The sequence below is a fragment of the Pteropus vampyrus genome, unplaced genomic scaffold, assembly GCF_000151845.1.
Source record: "Pteropus vampyrus isolate Shadow unplaced genomic scaffold, Pvam_2.0 Scaffold65, whole genome shotgun sequence".
Classification (NCBI taxonomy): domain Eukaryota; kingdom Metazoa; phylum Chordata; class Mammalia; order Chiroptera; family Pteropodidae; genus Pteropus; species Pteropus vampyrus.
The window spans coordinates 6,335,705-6,353,156 of record NW_011888846.1 but is presented as its reverse complement, the minus strand read 5'-3'; the positions used below and the strand labels follow the sequence as shown (position 1 = coordinate 6,353,156).

At 41.4% G+C, this 17,452-nt stretch overlaps 1 protein-coding gene across 5 annotated transcripts in view; it reads right to left on the bottom strand.

Moving 5' to 3' along the window:
* Window positions 1-3,418: 3,418 nt before the first annotated feature.
* RC3H1 (ring finger and CCCH-type domains 1) overlaps window positions 3,419-17,452 on the bottom strand; it is a 42,316-nt gene continuing 28,282 nt past the window's right edge. For 4 of the 5 annotated variants that reach the window (XM_011361256.2, XM_023531264.1, XM_011361257.2 and 1 more), the window contains exons 13-19: window positions 16,569-16,721; window positions 15,113-15,326; window positions 14,559-14,649; window positions 14,307-14,439; window positions 12,579-12,749; window positions 11,542-11,657; window positions 3,419-10,808 (exon numbers count right to left, since the gene is read on the bottom strand). In XM_011361256.2, the coding sequence (XP_011359558.1) occupies window positions 10,649-10,808; window positions 11,542-11,657; window positions 12,579-12,749; window positions 14,307-14,439; window positions 14,559-14,649; window positions 15,113-15,326; window positions 16,569-16,721 (1,038 nt within the window). In that variant the 3' untranslated portion in view covers window positions 3,419-10,648. The remainder of the gene's footprint in view (window positions 10,809-11,541; window positions 11,658-12,578; window positions 12,750-14,306; window positions 14,440-14,558; window positions 14,650-15,112; window positions 15,327-16,568; window positions 16,722-17,452) is intronic. The other variant, XM_011361259.2, reaches the window with a different exon arrangement.

Below are 17,452 nucleotides of genomic sequence, written 5' to 3'. Positions count from 1 at the left end.
GCTGGGCAGGGGTCTGCTCGAGAGGCTGAGCAAGAGAGAGCTGCACGGAGGCAAAGCTCGTCGCTTGGACATTAGTTCAGGAAGTGGCAGGTGGTGAAGGAGAAAGGGAGAGGGGAGAGGACAGGGTGCGGAGGCAGAGGTGCTGGGGGACGAGCTCCCCGGGCACAGGGCAGACGGGCTGGACAGGCCCAGAAGCACGGGGAGAACCGCATGGCAAGGCCGAAGCTGACGGGTCGGCTACGTGGTGGCTGCCTGTCTCCCCGCCTGCCTCCCCGCCTGCCAAGGGCCGCTCTACTCTAGCAAACCTGGCCAAGCCCGTTTGAGGGGTGAGGCAATGGGGACCGACAGCTTTCACTCAGTCAGGACACAGAGCTGGCTTCGGGCCCTTCCCAAACGGCCAGCACTGGAGACCAGCAGGTGCCGCCTGGGCACAGGTCGTTCTAACTTGAAACAGAAACGGGCGTTGGGCACCAGCTCTGACGTGGCCGGGGAGATCCAGTTGACCAGGGAGCAGCGCTCGCAGAGACGAAGCCCTGGAGCGGTTCGGTTAGAGAAATGGGTCCGCCTGCTCCGCAGCGGCAGCCTAGGTCGGGGCCTCGGTCCAGGAGTTCACCGGGTCCCCTAGCTCGTTGTCGGGATAACAAAGGGCCCAGTCAGATGATGATGAGGACAAGCGTAGACGGGGGAAACCAGAGGGTGCCTTTTCGATCACGGTGACCTGCCCGTTTTGGGTGTTGGGAGGATGAGGCGGCCGTGACGAACTGAGATGACTGTAGGTTTTCCTCGACACTGACTACTTTCAAGACTTTGCTACTGCGAAGGCAATTTCCCCCTTTAACCTGATGACATAGGAGCAGCCGTGCTGCTTGGTCAGGGGAACCACGGGCAGCAGCTGACTTTGGTGGCCCCCGTTTGGCTGTGTGGTAATAGCAGCCACGCTTGGGGCACCTGTTCTCAAGTTATGCCTCAGCTAACCGCGGTCTCAGACCCCCCGCGCCCGTGGCCTGGTGCAGGCCTCATTATTTCTCCTCAGTCGGTACTTCAGGCCCTATTCCACTCAAATCTCAATGATCACACCACTCTCTGGCCTAAGATCTTTGCTAAATTGCTGAAGGATAAAATCTTGATGACCTAATGGCACACAAAGTTTTTCAAGACCAGGCCTCAAACGAAGTTTCCCAGCTATCTCGAATCCCGTGACGTCCCATTACGAGGCCACCTTTCATGACGGTGTCCCTGCACCCAGGCCGAGGCCTCCGCTCCCCGCCTCATTCGCCATACGAACCCTTTGTCCCTTCAGGAGCCACTCTCTGGGTATGGCAGCTTTCCCGAATCCCCTTACCTCCTTCCGGCAGTCCCCAGGTAGTGCCGACGTCATATATCTCATCTTAAATAAAAGTTTAAGTCTGATTGGCTGGAGCTTTCTGTTAAAATGGCCTATCACGCAGACTCTTCTCAAAAGTGTGGTCTTCAGACAGACAGTACTGGCGAAAGCTGGGGGCCTGTTAGATGGCCTCTGGCCCCCTCCGGGCCCCTGGGACAGTAACCTCACCTGCACCAGAGCCCTGGTGAACTGCACGCACATTAAGCTTGAGGACAGAAAAGTGAGCCAATAGGGTGACTAAAGAGGCACAAATCTGATGCTTCGTCTCCCTGCTTACAGCCCTTCCTAGGAGTCTATTTACTTTCAGAGTAAAATCCAGCACTGCAGCATGGCCCAGGCCTCTGTGACCTGGCTCTGCTTCATCATAGGCCACTGTCCCCCTCCGTCCACGCCAACCTGTGACCTTCCAGGTCCCCCAACACGGGTTTTCTCTTCATTCACAGAGTTCACACGCCGTTTCCTCTGGCCGTGAGCCTGTCCCCAACGTCCCACCTCTGCTGCTCACCTAGTCTTACCTTCAGGGCCACCTCCTCAGGAAGCCCGTGGTGGCCTCCAGGCAGGCCTGGGTCTTCTGTGTCCTCTCCCAGCTCCTTGCTCTCCTCTTGGGGACAGCTGTGGTTGAGGGATTCCTCGGGAGTTCGTCTAGCGTGTGGCAGATGATTGTTACCTACCGCTCAACTGTGTGCATGTCACATTAGGTGACTGGAGTCTACACCCGAGGGGAGAGGCAGCCCCTCTGTCCTCTGCGGTATTGCGCCCACAGGGAGCACTCAGGACACCACTTCAGTGACACCATAGTGGGTGTCCCGTGAGCAGTTACGGGTATTTCTGTGTTCCGAGTCCGGCTGGCGGCCACTGAGCCACCATGTTGGCACGCCAAGGGACCTGCTGGCTGGCCGTTGCAGACTGGCTGATAACGGGGACTTAAGTGCTAATGTACAATGTACGTGCGCGCGCGCGCGCACACACACACAATCTACGCGAGCCTCTGAATGGTCAGAAAGCGCCCTGGCGCTCATGAGCAGGGCAGGCCTGAGTGTGAAGACACAGGTCTGGTGGCATAATTCCCCCCAGGTTTTATCACACCCCACACCAGATGGCTGCATTAGCCGCCACCCCTCATACCTTCTAAACTTTAAGTCTGGCCCCTTCCCTTGAGGTCAGATACGGCACCAATGGGCACCGACCTGCTTACTGTTGATAGGAGTAAATGACCTTCACTGGTAATGTATGTTTTCTTTTAAAAAATATTTAGTAATTTTAAAGGAAATCCCGGCCATTGTCAACTATGCATCCTTAAAAAATGTGGACGTTTTCTTATATAACCCTGTTGCTATAAATCACACACTGAACAAAAATGTCATTTCCTGATATTATCCAATACTTAATCAAACTTCCTAATTATACCAAAAAGTCTTCGTATATTTGGCTCATTGGAATCAGAATCCAAAGTCCACGTTGCATTTGATTTTTGCATCTTTTAATCTAGAGTAGTCCCCTCCTCTCCCCTCCTTTTTTCTTCATGCCATTGAATCGTCAACTGAGGTATATTTGCAGTTTATTTCTAAGAGACAATAAACCTAAATTTATCCTCTGAGTGCAAGGAATGACTAATGCGTGGGGATTTCAGGACAACTAGGAGAAGTCAGGAAGGATGGAAAGATAGACACTGTGCATCGCGGAGATACCCAGATCGCTTAAGCACAGAGAGGCTCCTGATTTTAGGAGAAGCCATCAAAACCACGACTTGGGATGTTGGCCACGGAGCCTCACTGATCCAGGATCTCAGAGCCGTCGTCACCTTTAGTCCTAATGTGCAATCACTGTATACGCACGAAGGGATTCGGACTGTGGAGTATTTAAGGCTGGAATAATTCCTGGGACCTCTGCAAAATTGGCTACTACAAGCAAGTTCTGGTTGTGCATATTACCTACTTCTCTATTTTTCACCTAAAAAGAAAAAAAAAAGTGTAAGAAATTAATCTCACGGTTAGAATAAGATGGCACAGACTCATTTACAAAAAAGACTACACGTTTCTCATTAATTTATCATTTAATATAAATGCTGACAGAAAGCAGATAAAGACCTTGTAGACACTTTCATATATATATATACAGACCAAAAGGTGAATCACCTCCTTCTACTTGTTAAAATAATCCTTTTATCTGCAACTCATGGGAGCCTTAAACACTATTTAGGAGCAACATGAGGCTGAGTCAGTTTCCAAACTAATAAAAGTAGCATTTTAACAAAACATGGCTTCTTTGATATAAACATGCACACAAATAATACAAAATTGAAAAAGATGGCCCGAATCCTCTCCGAAACCTGCAACGAGCAGAATATGTACTTATTCAGACCCAGAGTTCTGCTTCCCTGAACATCTTCCTATTCTATTTTTCCCACCTCGCTTGATTTGAAGGCTGTTTAAAAACTGGAACTACAAACAGATTTAAAAAGAGAGGAAAATGGTTCACTTCAAACAGGGTTCTTTTCCCTATTCCAAAAGAACTTTCAGGAAATAAAGTCTTCAAACAAGATTTCACAATTTGCCAGATGCTAAGGAATTAGTCACAGCTTGTGAAATTCCAACCCATTATCTATCTGTCTTCGATTTTTTTTTTTAAGTTGGAAACACTTGGAAAAAGTAAAATCTCACAAACTTCAGCAATTTACAAATCAGCTGTCACTTAAGGCTCAATATTTTTATTTCTGAACAGGTGGTGGAGGCAGGCGACAAAGAACAGGGAGCTGAGGCAAGGGAAAAAACAGGAATGCAAGAACACTTTAAAAATGGTTATTTTGTCTAGCACTGATTTATAACAAGGAAGAGACATAAATTCTCACTATCTAAAACTATAGGTGATTTCATGAAATCATTTATAATCTGACTCAAATCTCAAGGGCTCCTTTATGAACCTAGATTGTTTTTGTCTTGTTAAATATACCTCTGCAGGGCACAATCACATACAATCAATAAGATTGGTAAATTACACAAGCTCTATCCCAAGCAAATATGCATCAATGTCAAAAAGTTATTTTAAAAAACAAAACAAAATAAAATCCACCCAAAAAGGTGATAATGACTGCAGAATGTCTCGGGGAGACGGGTATGAGCCTAAAGACCAAATTGACCGTAGTCCAAGAGAAAGGGCAGCAGGAGCGACGAGGAGACCCCGCACAGGAAGAGGAATCTCACAACCGGAAAACGCTAAGCGGGCGAAAGGTTTTGTTCATCTTTATTCACTTTTTCCATTCTTCTGGTTCCAAAGAGTCATAGATTCAGGATAAAGTAGGATAATGTGGCCCATGGATCAATGAATAAAATGGGGGAAAAAAAAAAAAATTTTCCCCCCTCAAGTTCCTTTCATTCCCAGAAGGTGAAAAGAAGAGAAAGGATGAAAAGGGATAATGGAAATTTAGGCAGCAATATACCTGTTAGAAGTAGCTCTCAGGACAGTGTATTAGTTGAACAGAGTATGTAAAAATAATCAACAAAAGCTTAAAATGCCTTCCAATCAGAGGAATATTTTACAAGGTGGTTCAATTATTATTGTGAGAATGGCAGCCAATCAGTGGAGAGAGATTACACTAATAAATGATGTTTTAAAATCGGCCAAAAAAAAAAAACAACCCAAAACAAAACAAAAAAACTAGACAACCAATGATCCACCCAAAAGTTTCCATCCTTTCCTCGACCCTTTCATACATCAGCTGACGTGGGGGTGGGGGCTACCTGACAGTTTCCAGTTATAAGATGACTCTGAGTGGACAAGCTGGAATGGATGCCAAAGACTTGTGAGCTCTGTCTACTTCAAACGAAACGAACTCAACCAACCAGACACAGTGAGACCCCCAAACAAGAAAATGACTCACCTTACCTAGTATATACTAACTCCACACGATTTTGTTTTTCTAAATACACATTTTTGGACACAATATTGTCTTAAGTTCTTTCTCTTGGGTTCTTGTGCCTTATTTTCTTGTGAAAATAAAGGTTATTTCTCTACGGATGTTTTGTTCAGGAATAAAGTTTAGGGGGAATTGAGAGTTTGGCTGAAAATTCAGCTCTGAAAACAAGGATACTAGGGATAGGGAAATCCTTTATCACAAAAGGATTTCAAAAGGCTCTTTACCCACTTGGTGCAGTGCCTGGTGGGGACACATTATTAAAAGGTGTTACTTCTTCCTGCTGGTGGCAGCTTCCTAATTCTTTAACCTTAGAGCTAATATTACTTGTTGGTTAGAATCTATTACGTGTGAAATACCTTTAGCAATCAAAGAAATAAAACCTTAAAAACCGAATCTTAAGCTGGCATTTACAACAGTAGTACCTTTTGACGAAAAGCTCTCTTTTTCAAATGGCTCAGAAAAGTTGAATTAAGAATTAAAAAGAAATTAACTGCGATCCACCTACAACTCCCAATAAGTCATTTCAGTAAGAGGATTTCATAAAGCTGAGCTGAGGCAACAAATATAAACACCATAGCTGTCCAAGGCAGAAAGGTTTTGGTGTGGATGGCAACGCAGATACTAGGGCAGAATGGTGACGGCAGCCGCTTGCTGTTCCACCCTTGATGTTGACAATGACCGTTTTACTTGAGAGCTCTACTTTTTATCTAAAGGACAGGCAGATATTTCAGGGAAGAGAACACTATAATAATGTAACATCAACTAAAAAAAGAAAGAAAATTGTTCTCTTTCAGGGTAAAAATTTTAGGAAACACTGCAGTTAAGTTCCAGGTAGGTTATCGATTTCTCCTAAAAAGTAACTTGGCCTTTCCTTTTAATGACATATAGATCATTATAGCTGCTTTGTGCAGACAGATTTTATATATAAAGCCTTTACTCAATTCCTCAAAATGAGCAAGAAGTATAGATCTCCATCCATCACCACTGGTATGTAAGTAATATCAACCAAAGACTGTTTAGTAAAAGGAACCTATTTTTCTCCAAATCTGAACATAATCGGACACGTACTGACTACAGTTCCCTATTTCTCATCAGTCAGCTGCTCACGCGTCCTCTTACTCAGTCCCACGACTTGACCAATAGTGATATTGTTCTTTAGGCACAAGTTAAAAAACAAAAATACACGAGATGCTGTATCACGACAAGACAGTCTCAAAAAAAGGGAGGACGGCCTGCTTACATACGATAGTGTAAAAGATATCCCCTGACGAAAGAGAAACGGGTTACTTTTCATTGCTTTTACATCTTATAAGGCCAGCTAAACTAACAGTTTACATAAACCTACTCACACAGTACGAGCAACTCACAAATACTTTAAGGTTTCACAATCAAAATGGCTGTGACTTCCCCCAAACCAAAACAGAGTAAAGCACAAGTCTTTGGCTCTCCTTTAAAAGATAAAAACAAACAAACAAACAAAACCCCAGCAGGTTACCATCCTAAACCAGACCTTTGTTTGCCTACCAGTAGGGCAAATACCACATTTGTGCATCACTGAGTAATAACACCATTAGAAAAGGCAACTTCACAGAAGTTATTGGCTAAGCGAATTCATTTGAATGCTCTGTTTTGAGGCAGCAAACTGTCACTGTTGCAGATTGGGGAGGGCAGTGGGTGAATCAAGGGGAATTTGCAAGACAGAAAAGGGCCAGGGGAAAAAAAAAAGAAAAAAAACAACTTGGAGCTCCAACCCAGAAGACCTACGGAAAATCTGATGAAGTTATATATTCAAGAAGGCAAATGAGAATTATACCAATTTTATGTTTTTTAGGCAAGATAAAAAATACATAGGGAAGACGAGGACAAGGGAAGGGAAACAGGTGGGAGGAGAAGGGGATCGGCCACATTAATGGCGTGGCAAATAAATTTTTATACATTCTGAGTAGCTGAGTATTTGTAGCTGGCCTTAGAAAGTGTCTTACCATTTAAACATTACTAGAAATCTATGCTATAACTAACTTCTCTTTTGATTAAAAAAGTAACAAGGAATGGATCTTTGGTCACTTCAGCCTTTGTAAATTACCCAGGACAGGGCAGGCAGCTCCTGAACTTATCTTGTGACGGTACCTAGAAGTAAGACAAAAGAACTACATATAAGTCAACAAATTGAATCTGGATATCTTATTCTCAGTTCTTCTACATTTTTCCAGAGACCGCTTGAAAGAGAAAGTCAGAGTACTTTTATATTCCCAGCTATAATAAAATCCTAAATGATTAAACAGTACTTATTTCTCCTACCTTAACACTCAGAATTGTCAAATACAGTCATCTTCAGAAGAAACTGGCATTTTAATAAGTAGAAAGCATAAAAATTGTATTTCCTACCTGGTTGGTTTCATCTCTTAACTGTCTGTAAAGGCATATATTTTAAAAGCCAGAAAACTCAATGCCTTTAAAAGATTTTGACAGAAAACAGTTAAAGAGTCGAGCAGTTTTGCCAAAATGGGTCACTTACCCTTACAGGCTCAGCACATCACAAAGTATATCACAGAGAAAAGGAAAAGGGAAAAAGAACCCCAAACTTTGGAGGTTTTACTGAAATCCTGAAAGTGCTGTGAGCACTAGGAAAGCTGTAAGGATATCTACGAGGTTAGGCAGAACGACCAACGTAAAGTAGGTAAGTCACGGGCACAACGGGACAGTTACCCGTTGTCCCCTGCCTTTCTACCCAACCAGAGTTCTTTCAGAGTGTGGGGCCTTAAAGAGATACAGCTAGAATTAAGGCTACGATGCCAGAGATCCGCACCCCCACGCCCCAAATGAGAACACCTGATAAAGTGAAAAGGACTATTTAAAATCAATTCAAAACAGTGACTTTTATGATTTTATTTGGAATAGGAATACTGTATAAATTAATTCCTGTTCTTGCCTAGTTTACAAAATCAAAACGGTGAAAGCAAGAATGAATGTATCTGAAGGAAACAAGAACAAGAATAACAGAAGTCGAGTTATTACGGGTTTCAAGAGATACCCAAAATGGAATTTTACTTTTATTCTGAACTTTAACAAAATCAATACCTGTAAGTTCCTTTTCAATAGCAGAATCATTTCGAGTTCCCAACTGAACCAACTGCTTCTGAAATTCAGGACTTATTTAACGTGTCCAAAGGAGAAGTGAGATCTGCTTGAATCTGCTTGAATCTGCCTCTGACAGGCTGGAGGCCACAAATGTTGCCTTTTATGGTTACACAGAGAAATGAAAAACCTTGGGACCCTGTCAGACATACGGTTTCTCTCCTTCTCCCAAAAAACAATAAGCGTTTAAAGAGTAACTGTAAGAGGGTATTAAGCAAATCAAAACAAAGCAAAAGAGCAAGTACATTAACAAAAAAGGAAAACATGGAGTCAACTGAAAAAGACGCCTCGTCCTCATTCAATGCTCCCACCTCCCAACTAGTCGTACTGCGACAGCTGCGCTCGTGCGAAAAAAACCCTTAAAACATACCCAATATATATGCAGATATAGCTATGTATATCTGTATATATATAATATATATATAAATTTTTATTTAAATAAAAAAGAAAGCTCGAATCCCAAGCCAATATGTGTATATCAAATCCTTGACCAGCCAGGTCTGTAGGGCATAATCAAATTCAATGTGAAATAGTATATAAACACGGTGCCTTGACTGGGCAAATTAAATAATCGCTACTCAAAAGAGTGTTCTGTTTGGGCTCTCCTACTGGTAGGCAACGGCAGGACTGTGTACCCCCACCCCCCACAATTTGTTTCAGTCAATAGTATGAAGACGCAGAGCTTAGACTGAGGTTATGACCTCAGCAGGAGTTAAGGGTTAAGAAAATAAGAAACAAGAAAAATACAAACTCTTGCTTTTACCCAACCAAAGCAATGCAGTAACTTATTACATAACCAGTGCTTTCTGTTTTAGTAGTATAATCCAGAAAGGAAAAATTTTTAAAAATCAGGCGAACAGAGGGATGGGGAGGGTGACTGTATCAAATGATCCCGTGTTTTATAGGGTTCTTAGTTCAGTATAGACACGTGCCATCAGAATATGTGCAGCAGAACTAAATAATAAAGATTCTTCCTTATTCTTTCCAACTTTCACGAAGAATTTTTTCAGTAAGGTAGAGCCAAGTCTAAAATAAACTTCTAGGTACCTATGACCTGCTGTGCTGGGATTCCAAATGGCAACCACTGAGCAATTCGTAAACTACCTTTAAGATCCAGGCAAATCTCTTTGAAAACCAGAGGTGCCAGTGTATAGGGATTTTATTTTACATTTTTGGGTTTTGGGAGTAAAACCAAAGCATCCGCTGAATTAATGTGGCTCTCTGTTCATTTTAAGTTCAAATCAAATGTTGCAGTTGTAAAACATGGTCGATTGTCCTGATTTTTCAACACTCTGTAATTTCAACGGAAGCTCAATTTGGAAATTTCCAACCAGCAGCTCGACACAGGGCCTGCGCCATGTGACTTCAGCGCTCAGTTCCAGTTCATTTAAAACTTAGCCTCCATTTAAATCCGACCAGACAAGCCAAGACAGAGACTTGGTTTTCTGATTACATTAGAGAATGAAAAGAACCCATAATATGGAATTGAAGACTTCAAAAACTAACTGGTAACTATCTCTCTGAAAGGTTAAAAGCGAAAACAAGAAACGAGATCTTCCTGAAAGTTGTAATGCCATAGGAAAAGCACAGCTACACGGGAAGACAGCGACCCGGAAAGGAAAAGGAAATCATGACTTCCACATACCAGTTCTCAGAAGAGTTGGTTCGCTGCACATTTTCTAATAACTGGTCTGTTACTGTCTCTTTGCCTGTCAAGCACCCCAGAACTGTCAGAAAGGCCGGTGCTTTTTGTCTGCTTTAATTTATAGAGTTGTGAGAAGTGGAAAGGATTGTGGGTCAGGGATTATACACTGGGTATGTAATAATACCAAAATACAAGAAAAACCTACTCATTAAGATCATACAATTAATCGAACAGAGTGTATATATAATATCTTCTTTTTTTTAAAGCCCTGGATCCAAGGCGTCCAAAGTTATTAAAATAAAGTTCATTCACAGAACAAAAACAAATTTAATCTGAATTGCTTGCAGATACTGCTAATTTTCTTTTTCTTTTTCTTTTTTTAAATTAAAAAATGCATCAGTGTGAACTATGTGCAGGGTCTGTCTCAGTAGCGGTGTTTGTGCACATTGCCTCTGGCGCTCTGCCGGGACTCCTCTGACCACTCAGAGCAAAAGTGTGAAGTCATCGTCCTTCCGCCCCGTGCCCCATCGGCGGGTTAGGAGCAGAAGATAAACGTGGGACTCCTCGTAGTTCAGGGAGCAGAACCGGGTGCCACTCCCGACCTCTGGGAGTCGCTGTTGTCTCCGCCCCCCTCGGGGTCCTCGGACAGGCTCAGAGAGCCAGTCTTGGCTGACAGGAGGCTGACATTCTCTTGTGTCAAGGCCGATCCATTCGGCACGTCACTGTTAACACTAAAAAAAAAAAAAAAAAAGTTGGCATTTTTTTAAAAGGAGAGAGATAAAAATGATTACTTAGTAGAATAGTATTAAATATTTACAATGTCTTTACGAAAAAGTGCTGCCGATCTCTGCTTCATCAGGTTTACTAGTATATATTTTTTGATAAAATCCATGCCAAGATAAGGCATGGATTTTAAGAGCCCAACCTAAGTCTGAAAGCAACAGAGCATTAGAAATTGTGTGCTACATCACCAGGAGGGGAACTCAGGACTGTGTATCGAAAGTCTCAAAATACAGTGAGGAAATAATTAAAGACATGCAAACGAAGAATGAACTGCAATATTGTTCCTGGTAACTGACATGTACCCTCCACACCTGCAGAAGAATATCAGACAATGGCACAGACCAAATTCAAACCCAGGCGGATGGGGGATGGAGGATGGAGGCTAAATGCCACACAGCTTAGAAATATCGGAAAGGTGTTCAACAAAGTGTTAACACTGGCTTTCGAGAAATTAAAAAACACGGAGGAAAAGGAAACGGAACCAGAAAATTCCTGTTAGGTATTAACAGATAATTCAATCTTGAATCTATTCTAAAATAAGTATAATTCTTGAATTTATGTAAAAGTATTCTCTTCTTAACATATATAGAATAATCATATTTAAAACATCAAATCATATTTCTAAGGGCATTTCTGTCATGACTGGGTAATAGAAGACTATAACAATGTCCCTTTCGTTACCTGAATGTCAATGTAAGGTCCTCAGCTGGAACCTTATTTTGTGGTTCCGGCTGTCCATTTTCTGCTTGCTTACTTGTATTCAATTTGCTTTTTATGTCCACAGAACACTGGTTCTCCTTTGAAAGAGAAGGAAATAAATGTAATTATCTTCTATTTAATGGTGCTAATGGAAGAGAGACCAAACATAGATAACACAAACTGATGATCCAGAAATCATTTACTTTTGTAAAATGACCAAAGAAAACAGGCTGACTAGAAGACAGACATACACCAAAACACGTCAAGAGAACCACCCACTTGCTCACTACCCAAGCTGGACAATAAAGGGGGATGGGGGAGGGAATGCCACACGTTAACATGGGAAAAATCTCACAGAAATGACGACTTAGGAAAAAGGCAAGCCAAAATCTAATATGCATCTATAATATACTTATGGAAAGAAGAAAAACTACCTCATTTATCTTAGAAAGGATGGGAAAACTACGCAACAAAAAGGTCGATTCACACAACCTGGGAGAATGGTCCAATCCCTTAAGAGTCACAGTTTACTGAAATGAACGTCGTGCACTACGAAGCAAACCCTAAGCACAGCCATGGGTACAAGTCCACAGGAAGGAATGTGTAGGCTGCATCGCATTCATAACAAAAAACATCATCAACAACTTAAGGGCTATGAACACGAGAATGTCATTTGGTAATATATCTTCCGTTAACGGGATGGCATTGGCAAAATCATAAACACCATCCCCTCTCTGCTTCCCGAATCAGTATGTTTCACAGAAATTTAATAACTTCCAGTTAACTACTTTGTTCTCCCTATACGTCTTTCATCACGCAGAATCCTAAGACAACACACTCAAACCAAAAGAGAATGAGGAGAGGAATAATAAAACAGAGAGGAGGCCCATCTTCATGTGACTCATCTAAATATTAATCGCCCACTGAAGAGCCCTGGGGTGATGACCCTGCAGTCCTGGATGATTCCAGAACTCCGCAGCTTTCCTCTCTCCCTCCCCTCTCCCCACCGGAACACTCACCATGCCCAGCTCCCGGGTTCTCTTGCCGATTTCCCTTTCCACCTGGTGCAGTTCCAAGCTCAGCTGCTCACTGGAGATCATTCCGGGCCACTTTGGAGGTGGCGGTGGGGGCTGTGACTGGCCTGCCAGGGTGTTCGCCTCCCTCTGCAACACCAGCCTGTTACTAACAGCCTGGTGCACAAAGCCAAGCACATACACAACTCAACACATTTCACACCATGCACGGGACGACCAGGCCTGATTCCAGACCACAGCCTTGAGCAGCTTAACATTCACGTGTTTGTAACAAAAATGATGCAACTATGAGGTACGATCTCTCTGAGTACTATCTGAAAAACAGGGGACTCAAACTTAGTGAACGGTAACTTGATCTGAGGTGTAAGCTGCTCTTAGATAAGTCGATTATAAATGTACATTCTTCCCTTGTAATTTATTTCTATGAAGCCTCAGTAATGGAAACGACTTTAACCACGGTGAGTCAAATATGTGGCAAGCTTCCAAATGATGCCGACTGTTATTCTTTTGGGACAGAAAATGGGTCTACAAATTTCAACTAAGATAAAAAGTCATCAATTAGCAGGAGAAGGAATAATGCTTTACGGAGTGAAAGGTCTGAATCTTTAAAAATGAATAAAAAACGGACATAAACATAGCATTTTTTTTTTAAACAAGAAATCAGCAAGAAGTTCTGGACCAATGTAAATAATGCAATGGTAAAAGGTGACAAAATGGGAATAGTACGTAGGTTTTCCTACTTCTGAACCTTGCTGCTTATTACCTAAGAGCAAAAGCAGGACTGCGTTCCAAAACATAACTACTATTGGGCTTCCTTATAAGGAGGTCCAAAGCAGAGTCAGAAAGAAATTTATTTCCAAAGTGATGCCTTACTTATTATTAAAGATCCTGGTAGAAGGATAACAGTATCTTTTCCTTTTTCTCCACAAAAGAGCCAAGTAGTTATCAGTAGATGTCTCTAGATTCCAGAGTCAAGGAACATGTCCCCACGTAAAGGTAAACAAAACCTAGCCTTCCTTCAGTGGCACTTAAAGGATTCTAAAAATCCTTTGTTTTCTGACATTTTGTTTCTCTTACGTGGCAGGCAGCAAGGTGGAAAGAACAGTGAATTTGGTGGAGTACAAAGACCTGGGTTCATGTTTCAACCTCTGTGAAACTCATAAACTTCAACCAAGACAGGGGAACAGTCACACCTGCCAACATACCTGTCAGGGTCAAACAGGATATGTGATATTAATTTCTAAACTGAAAGAACTATACCGATGAAGGTGCTATTATTATACAGAGACTGATTTTTAAAGTCAAAAGTTCTAAGTTTCTACTTTTTAAAGATTTACAAATGCTGAAAATTAAACGAGAAATTTTTTTTAAAATTAAAGAAATATGAGAAATTAAAAACCAATCTTAAGCTAAAGCAGATGCTGATAAAGCACTGTATTATTTTAAACTTAAATGTGCCACCAGGGACTGTAAGATCCCACTGGGAGATTTTAGATAATCTGTCTTCTATTTGCAGGTATTAAATTCTAAGTTTCCTATTGTCCCAGAACTGAACTCTTAAGTACTTAAATTCTTTGAAGAATGGACACCTATACGAACTCTTAAGAAGAGACCTTAAAGTTTTGTGTTCGTAATACCTCAAAAGATCTTCCTTTTAAATCTCTTTGAGAACCTTCAAAAACTAGAATAAAAAAACTATCTACAGGCTGGCACCTCTAGTCCACGTAGCTGGGTCTGCTGGCTAATCTGATGGTTCAGCTGCTGCAATTCTAGTCGGAGCTGCTCCCTCTCAGCAGACGGAAGGGGTTTTCCATGACTGGCCACTTCCGACATGGATATTCTCTCTCTTTGGTGGGAAAGAAAGTGGAGAATTAAAATTCTTATTTTTTGGAAAATTTACTAACCAGAAAAACAAAATAAGACAAGTTAGATGATTGGAACGGTTTGTAAAAGAACGGCTCGTACCTCTCACTGAAGTGTCCCTGAGAAGGTAGGTTTTGATGAGGGGAGTACGGAGACCCGCCCCAGCCGCCATGGGCTCCGTACGGACTGTAATCTGTAAAAGAGTAAGTGACTCTAGCATCTAGCATGGTGCAGTCACAGATTTACTCCTTCTAAGGCAGCCGTATCTGAAAGGCACAGGCACGCTGTATACACGGCTATCTGGAAAGATGTCTACCAAAACGGTGACAGGGACATGATGTTTGTTTTCTCCCCAATTTAACAGCCTTGGTAATTTTTTTTGAATTTTTAAAAAATAAGCACGTATTATTTTAATAAAAGCAAGGAAGCTATTAAGAACGCAGGCAATCTTCACATACGGAATTTAATTTTAGTTTGTACCCCTAGAATTCCCTGAGTTACAATTAGCTTTCTACAGGGGCAATCCCACAGAAAAGTCTGAGGATCACTGCCTTGGAAGAGCACAGGAAGCACGGACGGCGAGTGGACAGGAGGGACGGTGTGTGAAGGGTCGTGCGCATGGGCCTTCCGGATGAGCTTACCTCTCAGATTCTTACCTGAAATGTTGATAGATTTTGTGGGAGCTCCCTGAGGCGCCATGGCCTGCATTGGGCCAGCACCCTGATATATCGTTTTGGAAGTTCGAGAGATGGCACCAAACCGAGAGACTGTTGGTCGATCTCCAAACGGGATGAGGTCGTCGTCACTGGCTTCCGTGGCTCTTCTCTGATGATCCAATCGCTGGTCTCGCATTCCTTTACTCTCCACATTCTGGGAATAAGAAAAATGAGAAACACACCCACACTTAGATCTCTAACATAATTTTCTCTACTCTGTAATAAGGTTAAAAAAGGGTATAATGCTCTCCCTGGTAAGACTAAAATCATTAATTGCCTTTGGTTGTCATACAAAATGTTGCTTTTTCAACCTTGACCAGTCCCCACCCACAACAAGAAACGTTATTTTACATCATGACCCGGTACCCATATACGTTCAAATATAATTTCATGACAAAGAGTTACCCTTACTATATGTAATGTACTCTCGTATTTACATTGTATAATAATGCATATCTTTTTAAGAAGTATAATTTTCATGCATGTGCACACAGAGACATATGCAAAAATATTCATAGTAGCATTGTACATAATAGTAAAAGTCCAAAAAGAACCTTAAGTTCCAACAGGAAAATAAATAAAAAATAACATATATATTTATTGTATGATATCAGTTATCATACAATGATATCTGATAAAAGCAGTTAAAAATGAACTTGAACTACCGGTATAAATTTATACACATATCAAAAATGATGCTGAGTGAAATGCAAATTGAAGTATATAATATATAAAGTCCGTAAACATGCAAAATAAAACAGTTGGAGAAGTATAAATCTATCCACGACGTGATAAACTGTCAGTTTAGGACCAAGGCGACCTCCAGGGAAAGAGGGAAGTAAAAAACTGAGATTAGGGAAGTATATATAGGAAGACTGAACTAAAACTTTGTAAAGTTTTAATTCTCTAAAAATTAAGAAGAAATTAAGATAAAATAGTGACATATTTTAAGCTTGGGTATTAGACACACTGGTGTTACATTATTTTTTCTTAAAAAACAAAACAGCGTAAGTGTAACATTCAGCGTACCAGAGCTCACTTGAGGCTAAGCAGCTACAATTCTGACTCAAATACTATTGTTCACTGGATTCAACTCTGTTGTTTAAACTTCAGAGTTGTAAAAGAGTTATAATTTACTTGGACGAGAAATCCAAGCTCTTGATTAATTATGTGAAATAATTTAATTTTGGTTCTGAACAGCTGTTGGGTTAACTGCTGGCTGCACAGAAATATAAATGTTCTTTGTTTAGATAAGTAGTCAAGATTTTGAATTATACCTGAAACAAACAATAAAACATAGTTTAAATATAACTCAATCTCATAGTACAGAGTACAGGGGAACGTTCATTTGGCTTATCTTGACTTTTATTACTCATGGCTTGGTTATTACACATACCATCATTTCCGCGCTTCCTGCTGCCACAACATCTTTGGGTTTTGCATCTTTGGTTCCAATGTAGGAGCCGATGGTGTCACATGACCAGGGAGAATACTGGCTATAATCATTTCCTTTGTATTTCCCAGCTACTTTCAAGTCTTCATCCAAAAACTACAGATGGAAAAAAAAAAGAAAAGAAAAAATAGGAAATGTAATAAGTTGCCATGATACGGGACATGGGATTTTGGAGAAACTTCTGTTATACTTTATAAAGTATAAATTTAATACAACTATACGTACGGTGTTGATAATCAGAACGGCAGTTTAAACACTGAGGACCCATGATCAACATGGGTTTGCACTGCGCAGGTCCATTCACGCAGCTATTTTTCAGTAAATGCGCAGTTGGCCCTGTACCCCCAAGGTTTCACATCTGTGGATTCAATCAAATGCAGACTGAAACAGTATTTTCGATCCACAGATGGGAACCCATGGATGCGGAAGGCCAACTGCATGCATGGTTCTACATATGCCGTTTACATTAGGGACTTGAGCATCTGTAAATCTGGAGATGGACGGGGTGCTAGAACCGACCCTTGTAGGTACGGAAGGGCAACGTACAGTAGTTAAGTTTTTAAGGAGTCAAAAGTTATACTGGGAATTCTGACTGTGTCGGGGTTGGCAGCTCTAACCCCCATGATATTCAAAGGTCAACTGTATATAGGTCTGTATGTCAGTAACTAAAATAATTCTAGATAAAGTTTCTTAATAGCCAGGCATTATTATAATTTTTATTAGAAGTCAAAAAACAAACAAACAAGTACATGCCTTATGTCTGATTTAATCTTTGCTACATCACTATGAAGTAGGATTCATTATGCTTGATTTATAAATGGAGAAAC